Consider the following 20765-nt stretch of genomic DNA (forward strand, 5'->3'; position numbering starts at 1 on the left):
TCATCACTTAAAAGTCAATTCTATCAGCTAACATGAGCAAACAAAACAACTTAAAATTTGCACCAGATTACTTTGACACGTATGTGAATAAAATGCAAGTAATCCCATATAACCATTCCAGTCGCAGAATCATCAAAGTGGTAACTAAATGTCAGATGTGTCGTAACAGAGTCCACACAATGTGTCTAGAATTGTTTCGAAACAAAGTGTCGTCGCCGTGTGTACACTTTTCCGTAACAAGGTGTCGACACATTTGTGTGCACTTTGCGTGCGGTTTGCGACTAAATCTGACAGCAAATTTGTGACAGCAAATGTCAATATAAAATACCTCTTGAAAACCAAGGTTTGTCAAACTACTATTAGTGTCTCGTGTGCTCGTAAGTAATTCTAGTAAGTCATCATGGGCGATGCAAATGATAATAATCGACCAAAACCATATAAACACCCAACACCCGTCAACCTTTTACACAAAAGTTTTTAAAGAAATGCAATAAGCTACTTAGGTCAGCCAACGAATGCTCAAAAAAGTTGTAGAGGGAAATGCTCGGAACACAATTTTTGACTCTGTAACTTGGTTTGGACAAGTTAGGAGGTGAACGTATCAAAAGTCCCCGGCCGTAGCCCTTGTGCGGGGGGAAGAGAGGGGGCTTTGAATGTCCCATTTTCCGGTTTTTCGATTATATCTCGGAAACTATGCATCTTAGCGACATGGCCACTTATACAAAATGAAAGTTAATTTAATTTGTTATAAGTTTATTCAGTCAATTTTTTCGATATGTTGAATAGTTTTTGAGATATCCGCTCTTGAAAGTTTATTTAGGGCTCTCAATTTTATCTTGATATATCTACATCAGTGAAGGTGCTAGGCCGTGTATGGTATCGTTTTCGTATAAATCTGGGTTGCTGAATCCATTTAAGGTATCACATTGAAACCATTCCACAAAATTAAAAAAATCTTTTTAGGGTTCCGTACCTCAAAAGCAAAAAACGGAATCCTTATAGGATCACTCGTGCGTCTGTATGTCTGTCTGTCTGAATACACAAAATAGTTCTTTACCTATAGATGACAGGAAAACCTATTAGAAATGTGCAGTCAAGCGCGAGTCGGACTTAATGTACGGAACCCTTAATACGCGAGTCCGACTCGCACTTGGTCGGTTTTTTTTAAACTCCTCTTGACGCTTAACCGCTGAACCGATTTCGTTGAAATTTGGTATAGAAATAGTTTGCGTCCCGGAACAGGACATAGGATAGATCTTATAACCAAAATCATCTTTTGAAGGTGTGAAAAGTGGCGTGGAAATTTGTACGGGAAATCAATAACCGCTGAACCGATTTATATTAAATTTGGGATGGTCTACATCTTTGATTTAGTTAAAAATGATAAAAAAAACATGACTTCAAACCTAAACTTAAACAGTATTAACTTCAAGAAGTCAATTCTGAATTCCCCCCTACACCTCATTTCACACCTTTGAAGGATGATTTTTGAGATAACTTATTATGTCCTGTCTCGGGACTCAAAATATATGTGTACTAAATTTAAATTAAACCTGTTCAGCAGTTTAAGAGTGAAGAGGAGTTTAAATGAAAGTAAGTTTATATGTTTTTACTTTGGAATGGTGTCAATGTGATACCATAACTAAATTTGGTACTGCGAATTTATACGAAAACGATACCAAACATGGCCTCGTAGCTTTACTGTTGTAGAAGTCAAAATAAAATTGAGAGCCCTAAATTCTTATTACTTGACCAAACTTGTGTAGAAGGAAAAGGAAAAATAAAAGTCTTCGGCAGGAATAAAAGACACAAATATAATTTTTTTTTTGCGTTACTATTTCAATTATCAAATATAAACATACCTTGATTATATTATTCTAGTGAGATCCTCACAGATAAACAAAAACATTTACTTAAAAAATTACAAGGTCGAAATGTCACGGAACTTGTGAGAGTAATACGTGAAAAATAAAAACTTTTATGACAAAAAAATCTGGACACAATTTAAGAAGCATCCAATTGCGTCGAGGAATCATCTGTATTTTTGCTTGTTTCATTACCTCCTCGCTTTTTTTTTTGTCCTTTGTATTCTGTAGCAATTTGTTAGATCTGAAAATAAAGATAACTTGCGTCGTCACGGATGTCGATTTATAGGTTTTAGGGAGTGCAGAATTCGAAAACGATGATCATTTTATAATCCAAGATGGCCGCTACGTATTTTGTCATAAAAGTCGTCATGAATATCGTTTTATAGGTTTTAGGAAGTGCCGATTTCGAAAATGATGACCAGTTTGGAATCCAAGATGTGTGCCGTGCACTTTGTCATAAAAGTCGTCATGAATATCGTTTTATAGGTTTTAGGGAGTGCAGAATTCGAAAATGATGACCATTTTGGGTTCCAAGATGTCTGCCGTGCACTTTGTCATATAAGCCGTCATAGATGTTGATTTATAGGTGTTAGGAAGAGCAGATTTCGAAAATGATGACCATGACCAACAAAACGACATCCATGTCGACTTTTAACATAGTGCATGGCCGCCATCTTCGATTCCAAAATAGTTATTATTTTCGAAATCTGCGCTCCCTAAAACCTATAAAACGACAGCCATGACGACTTTAATGACATACTGCATGGCCGCCATTTTGGATTCCAAAATGGTCATCATTTTCGAAATCAGGGCCCCCTAAAACCTATAAAACGACACCCATGACAACTTTTATGACATAGTGCGTGGCCGCCATTTTGGATTCCAAAATGGCCATCATTTTCGAAATCTGCGTCCCCTAAAACCTACAAAACGACACCCATGACGACTTTTATGACATAGTGCATGGCCACCATTTTGGAATCCAAAATGGTCATCATTTTCTAAATCTGCGCCCCCCAAAACCTATAAAACGACACCCATGACAACTTTTATGACAGTGCATGGCCGCCATTTTGGATTTCAAAATGGTCATCATTTTCTAAATCGGGGCCCCCTAAAACCTATAAAACGACATCCATGACGACTTTTATGACATAGTGCATGGCCGCCATTTTGGAATCGAAAATGGTTATCGTTTTCGAAATCTGCGCCCCCCAAAACCTATAAAACGACACCCATGACAACTTTCATGACATAGTGCATGGCCGCCATTCTGGATTCCAAAATGGTCATCATTTTCGAAATCAGGGCCCCCTAAAACCTATAAAACGACACCCATGACAACTTTTATGACATAGTGCGTGGCCGCCATTTTGGATTCCAAAATGGTCATCATTTTGCTAAATCGGGGCCCCCTAAAACCTATAAAACGACATCCATGACGACTTTTATGACATAGTGCATGGCCGCCATCTTGGAATCCAAATTGGTCATCATTTTTGAAATCTGCGCCTCCTAAAACCTATAAAACGACACCCCTGACGACTTTTATGGCATAGTGCATGACCGCCATTTTGGATTCCAAAATGGTCATAATTTTCAAAATTGGGGCCCCCTAAAACGTATAAAACGACATCCATGACGACTTTTATGACACAGTGCATGGCCGCCATTTTGGATTCCAAAATGGTCATCATTTTCGAAATCGGCACTCCCTAAAACCTATAAATCGACACCCATCTCGACTTTTATGACAAAGTGTTTGGCTACCATCTGCATGCAAGACATTTCTATTATTTTTACGTACAAAAATGGCCCCCTGTCAACTTCCAACCGAGATTTAATTGATAATTTATTCGATTAATGTTCAGATTAATTCAATTTCAATCTATGTTAGGTCGACTAAACTAATCGTGATTAAAATTTGAGGATTAACTTTTTTTATTCCATTAATTAGTCGAATAAACAGTTAATCTATTAAGTCCCATCTCTGACCACGTCATTTTTACACTTTGAGAATATCTGAAAACAAATGAACACAAGGAGCCATTTTGCAAATCCAGTAACTTTGTTATTACTTTTGACAGCGCGTGTCATGTGTCTACACAGAGTCGACACAAAGTCGAAACATTTGCGACTACTTTGTGACTGCAATATTTCTCAGCCTTAAACCATATTTATACATCATAATTAACAAGTTTCGTAGTATGTAAATCGTTATTTCTGTTATTTAAGTATAGTATACGCATCGAAGTACTAAAAATGCATCAAATAATATATTTATGAACACAACCCATACAACCATTTCCAGTCGCCGTTACGACGCGGTGTAGACACATCTTGTGTCGACACCGTCTGTTTCGGTCACAATTCCAGTCGCAGAGTCGTCGCCGTGTCGACACAGTTACCAGAAATGGGGAAGGGTCGACACATGACACAAAGTGACATAAAGTGTGGTCGCCGTGTGCACACATTGTTACTAGTTTGCGACTACTTTATGCCAAAATCATTCGTTCATTCGTTCATTTTGTTCCTGTCAAATGGAAACTGTCAGATGGAAAAATAGTTAAATAAAAATAAGTGACATTAATACGCCATCTCTAAAACGGATTACAAGACGTAATTATATATTGTTTGCATTTATATTACAATAGGACTTAAATTATTATGGGGAATTAAACTGCTCGAGTGATTTGATAAACTAAGTGTAATATAATCAACGCGCCACCAAATTGTTTTAGTTTAGCCGGAAATGAAATTGTTTACTTCTCAGTGCCTGTGTTCATAAATATATTATTTGATGCATTTTTAGTACTTCGATGCGTATACTATACTTAAATAACAGAAATAACGCTTTACATACTACGAAACTTGTTAATTATGATGTATAAATATGGTTTAAGGCTGAGAAATATTGCAGTCACAAAGTAGTCGCAAATGTTTCGACTTTGTGTCGACTCTGTGTAGCCACATGACACGCGCTGTCAAAAGTAATAACAAAGTTATTGGATTTGCAAAATGGCTCCTTGTGTTCATTTGTTTTCAGATATTCTCAAAGTGTAAAAATGCCGTGGTCAGAGATGGGACTTAATAGATTAACTGTTTATTCGACTAATTAATGGAATAAAAAAAGTTAATTCTCAAATTTTAATCACGATTAGTTTAGTCGACCTAACATAGATTGAAATTGAATTAATCTGAACATTAATCGAATAAATTATCGATTAAATCTCGGTTGGAAGTTGACAGGGGGCCATTTATGTACGTAAAAATAATAGAAATGTCTTGCATGCAGATGGTAGCCAAACACTTTGTCATAAAAGTCGAGATGGGTGTCGATTTATAGCTTTTAGGGAGTGCCGATTTCGAAAATGATGACCATTTTGGAATCCAAAATGGCCGCCATGCACTGTGTCATAAAAGTCGTCATGGATGTTGTTTTATACGTTTTAGGGGGCCCCAATTTTGAAAATGATGACCATTTTGGAGTCCAAAATGGCGGCCATGCACTATGCCATAAAAGTCGTCATGGGTGTCGTTTTATAGGTTTTAGGAGGCGCAGATTTCAAAAATGATGACCATTTTGGATTCCAAGATGGCGGCCATGCACTATGTCATAAAAGTCGTCATGGATGTCGTTTTATAGGTTTTAGGGGGCCCCGATTTAGAAAATGATGACCATTTTGAAATCCAATATGGCGGCCATGCACTATGTCATAAAAGTCGTCATGGGTGTCATTTTATAGGTTTTGGGGGGCGCAGATTTCAAAAATGATGACCATTTTGGATTCCAAGATGGCGGCCATGCACTATGTCATAAAAGTCGTCATGGATGTCGTTTTATAGGTTTTGGGGGGCGCAGATTTAGAAAATGATGACCATTTTGGAATCCAGAATGGCGGCCATGCACTATGTCATAAAAGTCGTCATGGGTGTCGTTTTATAGGTTTTGGGGGGCGCAGATTTAGAAAATGATGACCATTTTGGAATCCAGAATGGCGGCCATGCACTATGTCATAAAAGTCGTCATGGGTGTCGTTTTATAGGTTTTGGGGGGCGCAGATTTCGAAAATGATAACCATTTTCGATTCCAAAATGGCGGCCATGCACTATGTCATAAAATTCGTCATGGATGTCGTTTTATGGGTTTTAGGGGGCCACGATTTAGAAAATGATGACCATTTTGTAATCCAGAATGGCGGCCATGCACTATGTCATAAAAGTCGTCATGGGTGTCGTTTTATAGGTTTTGGGGGGCGCAGATTTCGAAAATGATGTCCATTTTGGAATCCAAAATTGCGGCCATGCACTATGTCATAAAAGTCGTCATGGATGTCGTTTTATAGGTTTTGGGGGGCTCCAATTTTGAAAATGATGACCATTTTGGAATCCAAAATGGCGGCCATGCACTATGCCATAAAAGTCGTCATGGGTGTCGTTTTATAGGTTTTGGGGGGCGCAGATTTAGAAAATGATGACCATTTTGGATTCCAAAATGGTGGCCATGCACTATGTCATATAAGTCGTCATGGGTGTCGTTTTATAGGATTTAGGGGGCGCAGATTTCGAAAACGATGACCATTTTGGATTCCAAGATGGCGGCCATGCACTATGTCATAAAAGTCGTCATGGATGTCGTTTTATAGGTTTTAGGGGACGCAGATTTCGAAAATGATGGCCATTTTGGAATCCAAAATGGCGGCCATGCACTATGTCATAAAAGTCGTCATGGGTGTCGTTTTATAGGTTTTGGGGGGCGCAGATTTAGAAAATGATGACCATTATGGATTCCAAAATGGTGGCCATGCACTATGTCATAAAAGTCGTCATGGATGTCGTTTTATAGGTTTTGGGGGGCGCAGATTTAGAAAATGATGACCATTTTGGAATCCAGAATGGCGGCCATGCACTATGTCATAAAAGTCGTCATGGGTGTCGTTTTATAGGTTTTGGGGGGCGCAGATTTAGAAAATGATGACCATTTTGGAATCCAGAATGGCGGCCATGCACTATGTCATAAAAGTCGTCATGGGTGTCGTTTTATAGGTTTTGGGGGGCGCAGATTTCGAAAATGATAACCATTTTCGATTCCAAAATGGCGGCCATGCACTATGTCATAAAATTCGTCATGGATGTCGTTTTATGGGTTTTAGGGGGCCCCGATTTAGAAAATGATGACCATTTTGTAATCCAGAATGGCGGCCATGCACTATGTCATAAAAGTCGTCATGGGTGTCGTTTTATAGGTTTTGGGGGGCGCAGATTTCGAAAATGATGACCATTTTGGAATCCAAAATGGCGGCCATGCACTATGTCATAAAAGTCGTCATGGATGTCGTTTTATAGGTTTTGGGGGGCTCCAATTTTGAAAATGATGACCATTTTGGAATCCAAAATGGCGGCCATGCACTATGCCATAAAAGTCGTCATGGGTGTCGTTTTATAGGTTTTGGGGGGCGCAGATTTAGAAAATGATGACCATTTTGGATTCCAAAATGGTGGCCATGCACTATGTCATATAAGTCGTCATGGGTGTCGTTTTATAGGATTTAGGGGGCGCAGATTTCGAAAACGATGACCATTTTGGATTCCAAGATGGCGGCCATGCACTATGTCATAAAAGTCGTCATGGATGTCGTTTTATAGGTTTTAGGGGACGCAGATTTCGAAAATGATGGCCATTTTGGAATCCAAAATGGCGGCCATGCACTATGTCATAAAAGTCGTCATGGGTGTCGTTTTATAGGTTTTGGGGGGCGCAGATTTAGAAAATGATGACCATTTTGGATTCCAAAATGGTGGCCATGCACTATGTCATATAAGTCGTCATGGGTGTCGTTTTATAGGTTTTAGGGGGCGCAGATTTCGAAAACGATGACCATTTTGGATTCCAAGATGGCGGCCATGCACTATGTCATAAAAGTCGTCATGGATGTCGTTTTATAGGTTTTAGGGAGCGCAGATTTCGAAAATAATAACTATTTTGGAATCCAAGATGGCGGCCATGCACTATGTCAAAAGTCGATATGGATGTCGTTTTGTTGGTCATGGTCATCATTTTCGAAATCTACTTTTCCTAACACCTATAAATCAACATCTATGACGGCTTATATGACAAAGTGCACGGCAGACATCTTGGAATCCAAAATGGTCATCATTTTCGAATTCTGCACTCCCTAAAACCTATAAAACGATATCCATGACGACTTTTATGACAAAATACGTAGCCGCCATCTTGGAATATAAAATGATCATAGTTTTCGAATTCTGCACTCCCTAAAACCTATAAATCGACATCCGTGACGACGCAAGTTATCTTTATTTTCAGATCTAACAAATTGCTACAGAATACAAAGGACAAAAAAAGAAGCGAGGAGGTAATGAAACAAGCAAAAATACAGATGATTCCTCGACGCAATTGGATGCTTCTTAAATTGTGTCCAGATTTTTTTGTCATAAAAGTTTTTATTTTTCACATATTACTCTCACAAGTTCCGTGACATTTCGACCTTGTAATTTTTTAAGTAAATGTTTTTGTTTTCTATGAGGATCTCACTAGAATAATATAATCAAGGTATGTTTATATTTGATGATTGAAATAGTAACGCAAAAAAAAAAATATATTTGTGTTTATATTCCTGCCGAAGACTTTTATTTTTCCTTTTCCTTCTACACAAGTTTGGTCAAGTAATAAGAATTTAGGGCTCTCAATTTTATTTTGACTTCTACAACAGTAAAGCTACGAGGCCATGTTTGGTATCGTTTTCGTATAAATGCGCAGTACCAAATTTAGTTATGGTATCACATTGACACCATTCCAAAGTAAAAACATATAAACTTACTTTCTTTTAAACTCCTCTTCACGCTTAAACTGCTGAACAGTTTTAATTTAAATTTAGTACACATATATTTTGAGTCCCGAGACAGGACATAAAAAGTTATCTCAAAAATCATCCTTTAAAGGTGTGAAATGAGGTGTAGGGGGGAATTCAGAATTGACTTCTTGAAGTTAATACTGTTTAAGTTTAGGTTTGAAGTCATGTTTTTTTTATCATTTTTAACTAAATCAAAGATGTAGACCATCCCAAATTTAATATAAATCGGTTCAGCGGTTATTGATTTCCCGTACAAATTTCCACGCCACTTTTCACACCTTCAAAAGGTTGCTTGGTTATAAGATCTATCCTATGTCCTGTTCCGGGACGCAAACTATTTCTATACCAAATTTCAACGAAATCGGTTCAGCGGTTAAGCGTCAAGAGGAGTTTAAAAAAAAACCGACCAAGTGCGAGTCGGACGAGCGTATTAAGGGTTCCGTACATTAAGTCCGACGCGCGCTTAACTGCACATTTCTAATAGGTTTTCCTGTCATCTATACGTAAAGAACTATTTTGTGTATTCAGACGGACAGACATACAGACGCACGAGTGATCCTATAAGGATTCCGTTTTTTGCTTTTGAGGTACGGAACCCTAAAAAGATTTTTTTTAATTTTGTGGAATGGTGTCAATGTGATACCTTAAATGGATTCAGCAACCCAGATTTATACGAAAACGATACCATACACGGCCTAGCACCTTCACTGATGTAGATATATCAAGATAATATTGAGAGCCCTAAATAAACTTTCAAGAGCGGATATCTCAAAAACTATTCAACATATCGAAAAAATTGACTGAATAAACTTGTAACAAATTAAATTAACTTTCATTTTGTATAAGTGGCCATGTCGCTAAGATGCATAGTTTCCGAGATATAATCGAAAAACCGGAAAATGGGATCATCAAAGCCCCCTCTCTTCCCCCTGCTCAAGGGCTACGGCCGGGGACTTTTGATATGTTCACCTCCTAACTTGTCCAAACCAAGTTACAGAGTCAAAAATTGTGTTCCGAGCATTTCCCTCTACAACGTTTTGGAGCATTCGTTGGCTGACCTAAGTAGCTTATTGCATTTCTTTAAAAACTTTTCTGTAAAAGGTTGACGGGTGTTGGGTGTTTATATGGTTTTCATTTGCATCGCCCATGATGACTTACTAGAATTACTTACGAGCACACGAGACACTAATAGTAGTTTGACAAACCTTGGTTTTCAAGAGGTATTTTAAATTGACATTTGCTGTCACAAATTTTCTGTCAGATTTAGTCGCAAACCGCACGCAAAGTGCACACAAATGTGTCGACACCTTGTTACGGAAAAGTGTACACACGGCGACGACACTTTGTTTCGAAACAATTCTAGACACATTGTGTGGACTCTGTTACGACACATCTGACATTTAGTTACCACTTTGATGATTCTGCGACTGGAATGGTTATATGGGAAGCACTGAGAAGTAAACAATTTCATTTCCGGCTAAACTAAAACAATGTGGTGGCGCGTTGATTATATTACACTTAGTTTATCAAATCACTCGAGCAGTTTAATTCCCCATAATAATTTAAGTCCTATTGTAATATAAATGCAAACAATATATAATTACGTCTTGTAATCCATTTTAGAGATGGCGTATTAATGTCACTTATTTTTATTTAACTATTTTTCCATCTGACAGTTTCCATTTGACAGGAACAAAATGAACGAATGAACGAATGATTTTGGCATAAAGTAGTCGCAAACCCGAAACAATGTGTGCACACGGCGACCACACTTTATGTCACTTTGTGTCATGTGTCGACCCTTCCCCATTTCTGGTAACTGTGTCGACACGGCGACGACTCTGCGACTGGAATTGTGACCGAAACAGACGGTGTCGACACAAGATGTGTCTACACCGCGTCGTAACGGCGACTGGAAATGGTTGTATGGGATGCAACTTTCTTATCAGTTTTTGACGTACGTATTGGGTACAAAAAATCATTAGCCGAGGTAAAAATAATATTGAAAGCATTAATTAATACAATGATTGATATATTTAATGCATGAATACGCAATAATTTAATTGATATTGATGGATGTTATTTGAGTATCTAAGATTAACGTCTTAATTGGGAATTTCCTCCGATAACCTTATGGTTATTACCAAATATACCTATTTAGACAAATATACACTATACAGTGGCCCTGGGCCAGATGCAGAATGCTAAAAAGTATCACTGTGGCCCATGACTCTTAACCCATTGACCGCCACAGACGGCTGTGGCCGTCATCGGAAAGTCTTGCCAAGGGCGCCAACGACGGCTACAGCCGTCAGCTTCGCCAATACAATAGGGATTTACGCGAGACTCCGTAAAGTTCAATTTCGCTTAAATAATCGCGATCGCCTGGCGTCCGGGGCACGGCATATTCGCGCGCCGTCTGGCGTTCAAAGGGTGGTTAAACTGCCCGGGTATACTTTGATGGTCTTTAGAATTATAATAGGTAATTAGTTTTTACGATCTAATTGGTAAAAGGTTTAAAATGGAGTTCAATAGAAATTGCAAACATCCAAACCAATTTGCGTATATTACTTCGTAATCTCATACCTTCGAACTATTAGGTAATCCTATACTCTTATCTGATACCTACACACATCCTACACTTTAAGTATATTATTTATTAGAAAAACATATCTGTTAATTACTAGTATTTTAGTAAAAAAACGATTGTTTACTTTTTGGCATTTCTACTGATGTCATTTTACCAATTATTGATAGTAAATTATTTCTGATTTCAAATTAATCATTATCTTTATTTTTCTCTAACAAAGACATTAAAGTACAATACAATACATTATCAGTAAATCACAGTTTTATTACGTCTGTCATTATCTTTTCATTATCACTTTGCCTTCTATTTTCAACAGCTATATTTATATACACAACAGTCGAATTATCTGCTATTCGTCTGATAGTGACCGTTCACGATCTTCTCTATGTATGATAGCTCAGTAGCATTGACGTTGCTCAAATTGAGGGAGTGGCTCGGTGTGTCCTGGACGCGGGCCATCGCTTGACGAAGAATCTTCTGCAGTGGACTCTGAGTTTGAACCATCACGGCGTAGCACAGCACTTGTCTGCCTTGTTCATTGTATACTCGCCAACGCAAATAGCCCCGTTGATTCTGAAAGTCATAAGGATTTCGTGTGGTTAAAATTATTTAGGTGAATCACAGCAAAATAGAGTTTGTCAAAGGTAACTGATATGTCTGCTATGATTTTGATAGCATACGACTGCGTATGCTGAAATTATGACGTATAAATAACTTTTGCACTGGCAAAAGTTATTTATACGTCATAATTTCATAGAAGTTGAAAGTTTAAAATAACACTTACATTGCGTGTTCTATAAAAATCTTGTCTTGATCTAACTTTATATCTCAGTAATTAAAAGAATATATGGACCGAGTTACTCCATATAAAGGCGCTAGTCTGTAATCAGACGTCATCGCAGACATTATAAAATTTATATATGGCTTAAATTAAACTAAGTCGAAAAAAAGTTGGTTACAAACAACTCATGGCAGGGTGATGTCATCTCATCCAATAAACAGTTTTGCAAGCGAGGGGTCGCGAGCGGTAGGGCGATTTAATGGCTCCTCTTCACGTTGGCCAAACGCTCCGCCAACGTTTGGCCCATGAGTTGGCCGTGTCTTGGTCGGAACGCTACTACACGATGGCGAATTTCAGTTGTGATCTGACCGGTTTCCAAGATGGACGTGAATAAAGCATTAGCCGCGGCAGCAATTTATTTATACGCCACGTACCAACATTTTTTTAATGTGCATAATAATAAAGTAATTAAAAAGAAATGGCGTAGAAGAAGATTGTGGATGTTATCTATCCATCGCAATAGAACTCCATTTTGAACACCTAGCCAGCTTAGCAACTATTGCTGCTGACTGTACAAACATACATAAGTAAAATGATATTCTTACTTTATTTTTATCCTTGTGGTGTTTATGTTTGGGGTTCCATATTACGCTTTATCCCCTATATAGCTCTAAAAATTTTATAGTTTCGTGGAGCGGCCACGTATTCGTCATTTTTAATTTAAAAAAACACAAAAAGTTTAAACGTCCACCCTCGACCGCGTCTGAGCACGCACTGTCGATTGGGCCACGTGTAGATGCGTACCGCAATCGCTTGGCCAATCCCTTTGATGTGCGGCCGAAAAACCGACACCGCGGCCAACTCATCGCCATCCCGCGCGCCAAAAGCCAACCGACACCAATACCCCCTCTACAAGTTGTCCCAACATATTGGACCAATAGGTTGGGCCAACGTGTAGAGGAGCCATAAAATTAGCAGCAGTAAGTACTTTTTACTATTGAATTAAAGCAAGTTTTTAGTAAGTACGCCACGCAGCGTGGCCCACGCTACTGTGGACAGTGAGCACTAATTTAATATGTCATAGTAATTTATGTTTATGTCTGAGTAATTAACTGTGGCTTATTGTTGTTTTTCTTTTCGTTAGACTCATCTAATAAATATACATACGTACTTACTTAATTACTTACTAATACTTAGCTGGCGCGATGACCCAAAATGAGTCTTGGCCTCCAACACAAGAGCATGCCACTTTTCTCGGTCCAGAGGGTCTACCGCGAACCACGTTCGACGTGTTGCCTCCCTGTCACACTTTACGAATTTACAAGTGCGACAGACGGGCAACACGTCGAACGTGATTCGCGGTAGGCCCTCAGAGTGGTATCACGCCAGCTCACGGAGATCTGCCTCCACTCTATCCGCCCAACGATATTTAGGATGACCAACAAGACGGCTTAATTATGTATAATTAACACATACACTTAATTATAATTATGCCATAAAAAGTATAAAGCAATTAAGTAATTTAAATTTAGTAACTACCATAAAAACAACCACGGCTCCGAACATTGTAGCCTTCAATTTAATTAAAATTTAAAGTCCATTGTTCTAAATGGAAATAGATTTTTTACATCTTAAGAATAAAAACATAGGTAGGTACCTAATAGGTACGATTGGCATCAATGCCATTCGTACAAAAGTTGAATTACCGCGTTTTTGCAGGTTCAACTTTCATTAGACAGACTCTACAACAATGACAGAGTGGAGGAAGAATAGCCCCGTTGCTGACTGGCAAAAAATTAATTACTTTTACCTACCTATGCATCAGTAATAGAACTTTCAGTATTAGACAGACTCTATTTTATCCTGTATTTTATTACTGTACCTAATTTAATAGATGCTAAAGCCGGTGATGTAATGAACAAAGATATTTGATAAATTAAAGCAACCTAGTACAGAAGCTAGTGACACATATTAGCGTTGCTGTAACAATGTATTGTACTTGTTTACAAATCCCACAGACGAAAATGTGTTCAAACTTCGAGCAACACCGGCTTCCGACACGTCGGAAGGGAGGGGCCCAAGCGATATCTCACCGTACAAATCTTTCTGCCATTTTTCGCGGGGGGAAGGTGCACACAGTCGCACTTCTCACACACTTACATACAAAATCCAATCAGAGGCCCTACCGCGAATCACGTTCGACGTGTTGCCTCTCTATGGCACTTGTAAATTCATACGTAAGTGTGACAGGGAGGCAACACGTCAAACGTGGTTCGCGGTAGGCCCTCTGTAATGACGACATAAATACATAGAAAATGACACACGTCAAAGACAAATCTTGCAAACCTCGTTCTCTTTTTGTGTACGGACGAGTGACTAGTGTCACAACACGCACACTAACACATTTTCGTTGAAGTATGTCATTGTATTCTGAGAGATGAGAAGTCGGATTTGTCGCTCGACCGATCCGCAATTTGTACTGAGCGAGCAAAATCGATAAATCCAACAAATACTTGAGACTAAACTATAATAATTGTATTTAAATGTAATTAAACGTATGATATGTAAAAAAAAATATTACATGTGAAATGTAACACTTTCTTTTTGTAAATTTGATGTCCCCGACCTCTTTTTATAGCAAAAAACCGAGCAAACAGGCATTTTTGTGCAGCAGTGTTCACGCGCGCGTCTGGACTCGGTCTAGTGAAAAATCCAAGTGCAACTAGTTTTATTACCCGCGCTAGATTAAATTGACGCGCGAATCTTGTACCTCGGCAGAGGGGAAATAGTGCGAATGCCGTCTCCCTTCCGTGTTGCTCGAAGTGTTCAAACGCCGAAAAATACCTATCGTTATATCACCACCAAAGTTTAATCATGCTATTGATCATACTCTCATACATGTGAATACAGTGAATACACTTATATATGACCGTCCAATCGAAGGATTAAAATAATGATAGGTATAGGTATACAATAATTACCAGGGCCATATTGGTGGGCACAGTCATAACGCTGGTAAAAGAAGTGACCGCGTTGGTCTGGACTGGACAATGTACAGTTACACAGGGCTCTGAAAAATAAAGAAATGTAATAAGAAACGAATAGCTACAATGTTATAAAACCCAAGTGCGGGTCGGGCCAGTATTATGGAAGGTTCCGTACATAATAAGTCAAAGGCATACAAGAAAAACTTGTCATCATCAAAATTGTCAACCGATCAGGCGACCATATATATTCAAACTCATTTTCATGGAGAATATTTGTTCAGCTTTATTTTTATTTTTATTTTTCTTTTTTTTATACGCTCGGTTCAAAAGTTAGAGGGGGAGTAAATACCTACTTTTTAATGTTAATTATGTTAATCTTTGAACTTACAATTAGTGGCGGCTCAGATACAGACACCTACATATTCACTCCATTTCCTTCCATAATCACTGAAATATGTACGATACCTAATAGGTTGTGACATAAATGGCTGTTACATAGGGACGGACGGACAGTCGGACATGACGAAACTATATAAAAGGGTTCCGTTTTTGCCATTTTGACTACGGAAACTCAATACCTATTTGAGAAAATAAGTAAATTAGCGAATTTACCTGGAGTAACATTTGTTTTTAAGTTTATTAAGTTGATATTGATCACCACATCCTGGTCGAGTTGCGTTGATGAGAAGCCTGAAACAAGATTTTTACTTTTTTTTTATTAATCCAACTACTTAGTCTATTTTTTTTATTTTTTATTTTATTTTTTAATAACGAAAAAAAATTGACTTTGGTATATTGATTGTACAAAAGAAAGTAAACTTTATTTGTTAGTACCCTCAAGATACTTATAGGTATGACAATTTGGCACCTTAAGTATTACATTTTAATAAGGTCCAAAATGTATAAGTGTGTAGGTATTTGACGGAATCTGTCCATATATGTTCTTACCAGCATAAAACTTCACGTTGACAGGAACATTCTCACCCAAGGTGACTACGCAGGGCAGCCTCATGCCGCACCCATCTATGTTAACTTCATCCAATTCGTACGCTGATCCTGGACAAAGATGAAATCAATAATAAAACGTCCATTAAAGTAAGTTAACCACGCTAAGTTTTCTCTGGCTTGTCACTGACAATAAACGCATAGGTAAATAGGTACATATCCCATGGGAGCGCTTCACTTGACACGAAAACTTAACATGGACCGACTCTACATATTTGCGCTTTCTGGGGCCCATTTCTCAAACGATATTAGAGTAATATTATTAGTCCACGAACTGTCAAATCGTATGGGTTGCCATGACAACACACTAATAATATTAGACTAATATCGTTCGAGAAATGGGCCCCTGCTGTTTTACCTCAGTGATTCGGTGAGCGAGCTAGGGACTAGGCGCGTGTAACCTAATAAGCGTAGGTAATTACCGGATGATAATATAGGAAAAGATATAGAATAAAGAACTAATATTAAGTCACTATATAGGTAGTTATTTAGAAAGATGTATTTTATGCGGCGCTGCACAACTCGTGCCGCTTTTAAAAGGACATGGACTAGATAGGTATTAAGCTGACAACGACCGGTGGTCATTGACGTTATTCATGTATTCAAATTAATACGACCGGACTAACCTTAGATATATAAGTGTTTAATAATGACTTCTATAAATTAAAGTTCCCAGATGTTATAAATAGTCGTCAGTGAGGTACATACACCTATACATATTAAAATTAGACTACGAGTATATTATTCATGATTGGATAATCATGAATAATATACTCGTAGTCTATTTTTAATATGTTTTACAAGTGTTATAATGCAGTTGTAATCGATCGTCAAGATTAAAAAATCGAAGGTAGCTCTTCGTGTATTCGTTTATAATATAAGTTACTACATATATACTTATAGTATGTACCTATATACTTGATGATGATGATGATAATACTTATTCCAATTGTAGCGCCAATCTTGAATACATAACTGTGAGACGAAACAAACGCTAAGACCGTCTTCAAAGCTAACGGGCAGCTATTTGATCGCGGATATCGCGACTTTTTACATCGATTATTATTTCGCGTCATTTGATATTCTTATTTTTTTTGCCTAGGACCAAGGAATCTGTATAGGTATTATGCAAAAGTGTGGTTATACCTAGTATAGGGGAAATATTAATATATTATCATAATAATATGAGTATGTACAATAAGTTTAGGTAGATAGATAGACATATAAGTACCTACCTAGTATATTAGTAGTACGAGTACCTATTGATAATCCTAATTGATGATCCTGATGCACTTTTGTTATCGTTTACAAAACATTTAGCCGTCTTAAGCTGATTATCTAAGCTGAATCTAAAGGATTAAGATTATAATATATGTTTATGTTTTATTTGTATTTCAAGTCAAAATTTAAAAGGCAACCAAGGCGGCCTACTAGGTAGATACTTATTACTCGGTAAGACAATCTAGGTTTCGTGTTGCTTATTATAGTTATTATACTGTACATAGAAATATGTAGGTATGGGATTTTGGATCTATAACTCTACAGGCCTAAACTTACATTGTGGTTTATAAAATAGTTAGGTAGCAAAGCGTGTCCTTTTGCTACCTAAATATTCCATAGTTATCTCGTATCCAATAGTAATTAATATTATTGAGTATTAGGTACGAAGTAGGTAACTGTCTGTTAACTTTTCATCGATAAACTAGCGAACGGATTTTGACGAGATTTGGCATGTTTTTTAGAAATATACCTACCTCTTAAAGAAGGGAGGGTTATGCCACAGACAAATACCCAAGTGAGCGGATCCACCAGAACGCGGACATATAAATGTAGCTACTACCTACAGCTAGTAGATAAGTAGAACAATACACTTCAATCACAGCCGCAATCTTAATCTTTTATAATAACCAGAAGTCAATAAGCGAATAAAGATACTACTATTCAATAATTCATTGTCATACATATTGTTTGCGAGTACCTATAATACCTAATTCCCAGCCAGAGTCACTACCGGGTAATTCCGAAAAACACCCTTAATTTCATCTTTACCCGTAGAGTCATTTCAAAGTTAATCGACCTTCGGATGTAATTTGATATTACCCAAATAGGTGTAGCGCACTGCAAAAGTGCATACCCACTTTATGAATGGAATTTCATTCACAATGTGGGTATAGTATGTCCTTTTGCAACTGGGTACCTACTAGTTACGTCTACGTATGTAGCGTAGGTATCTACACATAAGTTAATAGTGTTGTATTATTATGTAGGTAGTAGGGTACTACTAGTAGATTCTGATGATTAATATTCTTAGGATTACTTATCTCTTTACCTTGATTTACAGATTACGGGATCCTTAGCTTCAGCACGCTACAGTGAGCAGTTATATGTATTTGTATTACAAACTGAAATCGAATAGACATTTCTCACAACTACAACATATTATTTGTAAATTTACATGTTTTACTTACTTTTACTTACATAATTGTCATCTATTTACCTGAAACCATAACTATAACTAACCTATGTTAGGTGTTTCAGTTCCAAATCTGGTAGCGAATTAATCCCGGATAGGTATAATAAAACAGATATTTGTTGGAGGTGACGAAATCCTGAAATGTATCTCTATTTAATTGCTTGAAATACTTTTGTTTTGTGGGTAGTGGATCAGTTTCTAGAATATGTTTCCGGGGTAGAGCAATTGAAAAGGTACGGAACCATAAGGCCTTAGGCTTAGAATTGCGCCGTTTTAGTGAGCATTCTCCATTTTATAAGGGAAACTTTCACGCTCGACAATATTTCCCACAGTTAACGGAGAACGTTCTCGAGATTGATAGAACTTAGACGTCAGTTACTCAGCGCGTAGAGCAGTTAAAACTCACCACAATCCTCAAATACCACTGCCGCTGCAATATTTCCTGCCGCCAGCAGCAGTATAAGATTGAACAGAAACATTTTTTTTTATGTTAACAAAATATACTCGCGCGTGACAACAAATGCTTTTGAAACTGAAATTATATCAACGGGCGCACGCCAACGTAAGGTATAATTATAGGCGAGTACAATATTATCAGATTATCACCTGATAACGCCAATTCAGCGACTGTAAATCTGATGCATTCGACGACGTTGATTAATTATTACAAGTCAAAATTAATATCAATTTGCGCCATGACTCATGGGGAAAATGTAAAATTACAGATAAAGGAATGACGTTACTCCCATGATTAGATTAGATTAGATTAGATTTATTTATTTCACAACATATGATTACAGTACAAATTACATTAATGTCAATTTATAAGAATCTATATTGTGATCGTCAGAAATAAATTTTTGCACGCAATTTTTAATTTTTTTTTGCAATTTTTTTAATTTTTTGCACGGAAATATGTGATCAAACTCACGTATGTACAATTATTGTACATATCCGTTTCCTATTTTAAAATTCTACCCGCCTCCTGCTTCGTAGGCAGGGTCAATACCGACTAGGCTCGGAGCCCAACTTTGATCTCAAAATTATCATTGACCTCATCTAATCACCCGACTGCCGAAGGAGAGGAGGGTTATGTTTTTCGTTTTTTTTTTCTATTATGTATGTACGTACCACGTACCCGCTGTATTAAAAAATAAGGGGCTGCTAATAAGCTAATCGTTTTGCTGACTGTACGTTACTTACAATTCTTCGGTATACAGTATACCTTCAAAGTATTGAGGTGTTGCTTTCCATAATGCATCATCATGGACTACTTAGGTAGGTACTATCTAAATTAACTATTAAGATCATCGACAAGTCGAATTACCTAACGAAATAAAAACCCCACTACGGTTAGGTTCTGTGAATGACCACAACATTCCGTGGACATATGACTGTGTGACAAGGTAGGTAGTACCAATATTTGAATCCCAACCGTAAGTGACCTCATAATCGCATATACATAGGTCATATCATATACCTACGCAAAGGTTGTCTGGAAGATATTACTCTTTAGCGATAAATAAAATTTGCCTCTACCTAGAAGTAACCAAAACCAATTGTATTATTCCCGAAATTGTAATTAGGGTTCCGTAGCCAAATGGCAAAAAACGGAACCCTTATATATTCGTCATGTCTGTCTGTCTGTCCGTGTATGTCACAGCCACTTTTTTCCGAAACTATAAGAACTATACCTACTCTTGAAACTTGGTAAGTAGATGTATTCTGTGAACCGCAATAAGATTTTCACACAAAAATAGAAGAAAAATCAATAAATTTTGGGGCTTCCCCATACTTACAACTGAAACTAAAAATAGTTATTTGTACAACAAGAGATCAAAGTTTGATACTTCTTCGAGTGCTTATTTTGAGTCCCGTACAAGCGAAAGATTCTATAATAGATTCACGAGCGTAGCGAGTGAATCTAATTTAGAATCTTGAGCGTAGTAAGGGATTCAAAAGCGCACGAGATGTAAATAACTTTGATCTCGTGTAGTACACAAAATATTTCACCCTAAGCAGTGAGAACATACCTAGAGGGACAGAGATAATAGAACCCAAGTATATCGAACTTGTATTAGACCCTGCATGTTGAAATGACATTTGACTATAAAAGTCACTTGAATGACATTTTGTCTCACTCAGTGAGCAAAATCGCATTTTGCTCACTCAGTGGGACAGTATGA

General features: G+C 37.5%; 1 protein-coding gene across 1 annotated transcript; it reads right to left on the minus strand.

Moving 5' to 3' along the window:
- Positions 1-11576: 11576 nt before the first annotated feature.
- Positions 11577-19187, minus strand: LOC134673200 (uncharacterized). Its single transcript, XM_063531151.1, has 5 exons — positions 18986-19187; positions 16050-16157; positions 15714-15791; positions 15096-15184; positions 11577-11906 (listed from the first exon to the last, which is right to left on the minus strand). Exons 1-5 carry the CDS (start codon positions 19056-19058, stop codon positions 11676-11678), a joined length of 579 nt encoding a protein of 192 aa, XP_063387221.1. The 5' UTR covers positions 19059-19187; the 3' UTR covers positions 11577-11675.
- Between the last annotated feature and the right edge of the window lie 1578 nt (positions 19188-20765).

Source organism: Cydia fagiglandana, chromosome 18 (assembly GCF_963556715.1).
Source record: "Cydia fagiglandana chromosome 18, ilCydFagi1.1, whole genome shotgun sequence".
Taxonomy (NCBI): Eukaryota; Metazoa; Arthropoda; class Insecta; order Lepidoptera; family Tortricidae; genus Cydia; species Cydia fagiglandana.